This window comes from Xenopus laevis, chromosome 5S (genome assembly GCF_017654675.1).
Source record: "Xenopus laevis strain J_2021 chromosome 5S, Xenopus_laevis_v10.1, whole genome shotgun sequence".
NCBI classification, from domain to species: Eukaryota; Metazoa; Chordata; class Amphibia; order Anura; family Pipidae; genus Xenopus; species Xenopus laevis.
Window position 1 is genome coordinate 141,333,228 of NC_054380.1, and position 6,433 is coordinate 141,339,660.

Genomic DNA, 6,433 nt, shown 5'->3' on the forward strand with positions numbered 1-6,433 from the left:
CCCGTCGGGGGGCCAATAATCTGCCGACTCAGTCTGATGGCAGCTTTTATTGGCCCGTGTATGGCCACTTTAATTCTTGCCTCAGAGGACACAACAGGAAATTCTTAACTTGGTAAATTAGGGCTTTCTTGTGTTTTACTCCCTTTTATTTTATTTACTGTAATTTGCAATTTTGTAAACATTGTTTTCCTTGTCGAACTCCATGTCAATACTCATTGAGATAGCCCCTCCCCCCTGCCCCCATCAGAAGGACTCTCCCCAAACTTTTAAAAGGCCAACCACACCCACCTAATGGCATCTTTTTTTTTCTTTTCTTTTTGCTGTTGCTCCCATCGGAAGCAATATTTTCCTTTTAACCTTTAGAAAGCATTAGGCCTGTCCATAAGGCATGAGGGGTTTTGGTGCATGGGACCTTTCTGTTCCCCAGCACATTACCTCATATCTTGGAGTCTTCTGGGCTTCAGCTCCTGGATCAGGTAAGGCACTGGTGTGCATTGTTTGCTACTCCTTTCTGTCTGTGTTTCCGTTGCCTTCCCTATTGCAGAACATTTGGTGGCAAGTGCTTATCCCCCCATCCATGTGCCCTCTTGGCCTGCCAAAAAGGCGTCCGGCGGCAATAGTGAATGTGACTTCTATACCCCATTTTATTTTTATGGAAGGGTGAGGGAGGTGGCAGTTAGCTTAGGGTCAGTCAGTAATTAGGCATAATTAGTCAGGGGCCTGAGCCATACTGCCTCCTGTTACTTTTTGTTTTCTTTGTGTTTTAATGGAGGGCAGGTGTCATGGCCAGCTGCCTCCCACAACAGACGTTCCTAATGTGGAGGTGTTTTTAAAAAAAGTTACTCTATAGCAGGGGTCCCCAACCTTTTTTACCCATGAGCCACATTCAAATGTAAAAAAGAGTTTAGGAGCAACACAAGCATAAAAAAGTTCATTGGTAGCCAAATAAGGGCTGTGATTGGCTATTTGGTAGCCCCAATGTGGACTGGCAGCCTACGTGAGGCTCTGCTTGGCACTATACTTGGTTTTTATGCGAATAAAACTTATTTCCAAGCCTGGAATTCAAAAATTAGCACCTGGTTTGAAGACACGGAGAGCAACATCCAAGGGGTTGAAGAGCAACATGTTGCTCACAAGCTACTGGTTGGGGATCACTGCTCTATAGCCTTCAGCCAAAATGTCAGCAGACTTGGGCCCTTGCAGGAGGCACCAACATCAATTATTCAATTTGCTTCTGTGTAACCTCAGCAGTTGCTTTTGGTTACCTGCCTATGCAGACAGCAGCTTAGTATAATCAATGAGTTCCACTGGCTATGTGACCCCCCAGTTGAGTAAAATCAGGTGATTCCTGTGCAACTGCCAGCTATAGCAAGTGGAGATGGCCCTACCCACTCTCTAACTCAGCAGACTAAAATGCTGGTCCAGGAGCCTCAGGTAAGTGCTGTCAGTATTGTCAGTAGGCTTGTGATGCCGTTTGCCTGTTAACAATAAACCTGGGGTCCTGCAATATTTGGCTTTTTTGGGGCCTTCTTACAGCCTGGCATAATTAACAGCAGGTAAGGAGCATCTCCATATTCTGTTCTGCAGTGTACTAAAGTCTAACTAATTGCTTGCATACAATGTGATCATACGCTGACCTGCAATGTGCTTGGTTCTGGCTGTTTGCCCACCTGAAACCAGTAGCCCTAATAGAAATAGATAAATGGGCTGGTATGGTCTTATGCTGACCTGTAGTGTATGTGGGGTTCTGGCTATTTGCATACCTGACATCAGTAGCCCTAATGACTATAGATAAGTGGACTGGCAGGCAGTGTGCTCCTATTTTGTTCAGTCCATCGGCATGTGTATGTGTGTATATATAATACATGACAAGTTCTAAGGAATATAGCTCTCTATGCTTCGCTGAAATAACCCTATATGTATTTCTACCCTTAGTTGGGTAGTGTCATGATATATATGGGTTATTTTATCTGTCATACCGATAACAATAAGCAGAGTGTCTGTTAATAATAGAGATGACCTTTGTTCAGGTTACAAATATGACTGGTCCAGGATAGGAGTCATTTGGTTATACTGCCAGTGAAGCGGAGCATCATTGTAGCTTAAAGGCCAAGTTTCTGCTCTATGCCCAGAAGGCAGATTTATTTTGGGTCTGTTTTTTCTTCAGTTTTTCCAATCTCCAATTTATTGAGTATTTAGAATACAGGGCTGGCTGTTCTTCCATATCAGATATGTAACTGATTAGACAGCAGAGGATGGAAGCATCCAATGAGTGCTGATTCTTTCCTCTCTTGTAAGTCAGTGCCCTCTTCAGCCACCAACAGTATTGGAACCTGCCTCCTCACAGTTACATCCTTGTGTGTTTCTACCAGTTCTATTGCCTCAGGCTATAAAGCCTTGGACTATCTTGAAGAAGATAATACTCCTATTAGCCTTGCTTGATTCTCGGATTTCACATTGTTGTTCTATAGAAGTAGAACTTCCATGTGAGGTTCAGCCACTCCTGATACCTTCCTGAGACATCTGATTTTTGGATCTGGAAACCTTAGGGGTATCCAGTTCTACCTCTCACAAGACTATGTATAGTCAACCAACAAGGGTTCCATTCCTTAGGTACAGTAGTTGCTAAGTTGGTACCAGTGTTCAATGTTTTCACTGTTAGTGGAGTCTCCCTCAGCACAGGACCTTACACGGTGTAAGGAATTCTAACCCAATGTATGTCTCAGGTGCCCTTGTCCCTTTTCTTTAAGGATGTTTTCTGTTAGAAAAGTTCTGACTGCTAGGCATTCCGATATGTAGGTGTGTATGGTACATGCCTCGTGTGCCTCATTGTGCATTATATGCCTTGTGCTTGTTGTAATATTCAAAACAGGTCATACCTACAAAGGGGTCGGTTTTAGCTTCTTACTCCTACCAAGTGTTTTTTTACAGATGCCTTATATCTGCACTGAAACTAGGCATTCATGTGATGGAAGCTTTCTGGTGAGTAGAAGAGTAAGTATTTCAACTTGCTGAATTCACCATGTGCAGGGGTGTCTTCATCTCTGTACTGACATGGAGTTGGACAAGGGAAAGAGTAAGATTGTGTCATACTTACTGTGATCTTCCTTTCCTAAATGAACTCCATGTCAGTACAGCCCACCCTTTTTTAGTAATATGAAAAGTTTGTTATAAAGACACCGGTAGGAGGGTGTGGTTGGCCTTTTAAAGTTTTGGGGAGGGTCCTTCTGATGGAAGCCAAGGGGGAGGGGCTATCCCAATCAGTACTGACATGGAGTTTGTCTAGGAAAGGAAGATCATGGTAAGTATGACACACTGTTCCCTTTTGTATATGGCAGCTTCTCTGGTGTCAAATGGAAAACAAGAGCTCCCACTGATGCCAATGCAGTCGCCTATCCCTTAATCATTTTCTTGATTTTTCTGCCTGTTCCTCGGTTTCAGTTGTTTGACTATTTTTGTTTATTTTCAAAAATATGTATAAAAATAACAAATAAAAAAAACATAAGTAAGACAAATGGCAAGTTACCAAAAAAGCCAATCAGGGCATGTAAAATACATGGTGTTGCAAAACTGCCAAGCACGGATCAGAGGGTTTGGTATATGTTTCTTAGAGTGACAACAGCCATTTCAATGTCAAATGTAGAGAAAGGGGGGAAAAATTAGGAAATAAAGGCAGAGGAGAAGGGCAAGGAAAACGTGAGTCATAAGACTTCATAATATCGTACATTGACATTTTGACTTACCAATAGAGTAGTAGGATATGGGATCTAAATGGTCCCAAATGGTCTGTAGGTTGGAAGGTAAGTCCTTCAAGAAGATAAACTTCTGGCCACCATTTAGTATATTGAAAGAGAGCTGCCATGTTTCTTGTTTGTCCTGAATTCTGTTTGCCTAGAATTGTGCTTGAACTGGGGCTTAAACTGTTCTTAACTTCCATGTCTCTAAGCTACTTGATTTGCCTTTACCCAGTACCTTTCCAGTGTAGTCTCTTCATCTAACCTTCTAGCATTTTGCCATGAGTTATTGTAATTGGTGATGACCCTGCCAATTGTCATTTTGGTAAATTTTCACTAAATAATAATGCTTCGCTCTTTAGAAAAACTGCCCCAGAGACTGAGCTGAAAGGGCACATATAACTGTAACTTCCATATATTACAAGGGTCTTATATATAGTGTGATTATAATTTTCATGAAATGAATCAACACCAATTTGGTCCACATAGAATAAAGAAATTATCCGAGAGTTCTAAATATGCAAAATGCATTTTCAAATCTGTTTGATGGCCTTGACTGCATTAAAATTCAATTGGCACCTGGCTGATAAGAATGCCAAGTTTTGCCCCAAATAAAACGTGTTATTTTTTCCTTTTACTACAGATGCTCAAAATTGCATGAAATGCTCTAAATATGAAAAGTCAAATTCTGGAAGAAACAGCTGCATCCCAAGGAATATAAATTACCTTTCCTATGAAGATCAACTGGGCGCTACTTTATCCTTCATCTCCATAATATTATCCATCATGTGTGCTGTAATCCTGGGAATCTTTAGAAAGTATTGTCAGACTCCTATAGTGAGAGCCAACAACCAATATCTCAGCTGTCTCCTCCTCATCTCTCTCATGTTGTGTTTCCTTTCCTCTTTATTATTTATTGGGCGCCCCACACAGATATGTTGTATCCTTCAACAAGTGATCTTTGGGATTGTGTTTACTATTTCTCTTTCATCTTTGTTGGCTAAAACTCTCACAGTTATTATTGCCTTCAATGCCACAAAGCCTGGGAGCAAGCTGAAGAAGTATATAGGAACCCAACTGTCCATCATACTAATCATTGTATGTTCTTTAGGTGAGACTGTGATTTCTGCTGTGTGGTTGGCCTCCAATCCCCCATTTGCAGAGGCTGATACTCTTTCTGATCCAGACTATATATTTCTGTTCTGTAATGAGGGGTCTGTCATCCTTTTCTTCTGTATAATTGGATATATGGGAACTTTGGCCCTACTATGTTTCATTGTTGCATTTCTAGCCAAGGATTTCCCTGACCGATTTAATGAGGCTAAAAACATCACTTTCAGTATGTTGGTGTTCTGTAGCGTGTGGGTGACATTTGTCCCTGCATACCTGAGCAGTAAGGGGAGTAGAATGGTGGCTGTGGAGATATTTGCCATTTTATCTTCCAGTGCTGGATTGTTAGGCTGTATATTCATTCCCAAATGTTATATCATTTTTCTAAAGCCTGAACTGAACACAAAAGACTCAATTGTTAGAAAATTATAGAATTATACAGGAATAAGAATTTCAGAAAAACCTTGAGGAGGAATAAAGTAGAGTACCCCTGGAACTATAGCAGGGTGATTGTCATCCCAGTGACTTTCTATATATCTGTAACCTTGTTATGAGATAAGGGGGCTCAAACTGAAAGCCCCTTAGGGTGAGATTTGTGGTGAGTGTTTATTGTACCAAGACGACTCCATTAACTATACCTCGATGTTCCTATATATCTGTTACCTTGTTATAAGCTAAGGGGCCCAGCCTGAAAATCAGTTAAGGAGAGATTTGGGATGGATATATATTGGAACTGCAAATATATCTGGGTGACTATTAATCCAGTGTTTCTATATTTCCATAACCATGTCTTGAGCTTAAGCTTCCCAGCCTAATGACAAGTTATAGTTTGATTTAACATGAAGGCTTATTTGCTGCACTGGGTATCCCTGGAGCTAGAGGAGGGTAATTGTCATAAGAAAACATTGACAAAACCACCAAAGTAAGAGATTTAATTAGAAATAAGAGATTAATTTCCCTGGCAGAAATGCAAAATAGATGGGGCCTAAATCCCAGAGATAGTTGGGGCTATACTCAACTACAAGGGTTTATACATTCTAGATTGAACTGAGTAAACCGTTATTCAATATGTATAAATTACTCCTTGAGACCTATCATCCTAGTTTTGATTCACAACAAAGAGATTGGGGTAAAGAGCTGAAGATAGATATATCTGAGGATTTGTGGAAAAAATATTATTAAAACAGTCTATAAGACCTCAAAAGCAGCTAAAACAAGGGAAGCTGCTTATAAAATGCTCACAAGGTGGCACTATACCCCCATGAAACTTAAAAGGTTATATGTGAATAATCCAGGGAAATGCTGGAGGTGTCAGGGAATAGACGGTAACCACACGCACATATGGTTAACATGCCCATTGGTACAGCAATACTGGGAAAATATAACTGAAGCCATAGAGAATATTACAAAGAATAAATTTAAAATAGATAATCCCAGTGAAATAATTTTAAATTTACAGAACGACACAAAGAAAGTAATAACAGACCAGCTTACTCTGCAATTATTACAATCCGCAAAGGCATTAATCCCCAAACGATGGAAATCAGACGATCCACCTACATTTAGAGAGTGGCTGATAAAAACAGAGG

The 6,433-nt window shown here is 40.6% G+C and overlaps 1 protein-coding gene across 1 annotated transcript; it reads left to right on the forward strand.

Moving 5' to 3' along the window:
* The first annotated feature begins 3,660 nt into the window (after nt 1-3,660).
* Nucleotides 3,661-5,276, forward strand: LOC121394142 (vomeronasal type-2 receptor 26-like). The gene has a single exon (XM_041564154.1). The coding sequence runs from the start codon at nt 4,392-4,394 to the stop codon at nt 5,274-5,276; it is 885 nt and encodes a 294-aa protein (XP_041420088.1). The 5' UTR covers nt 3,661-4,391.
* The last annotated feature ends 1,157 nt before the right edge of the window (nt 5,277-6,433 follow it).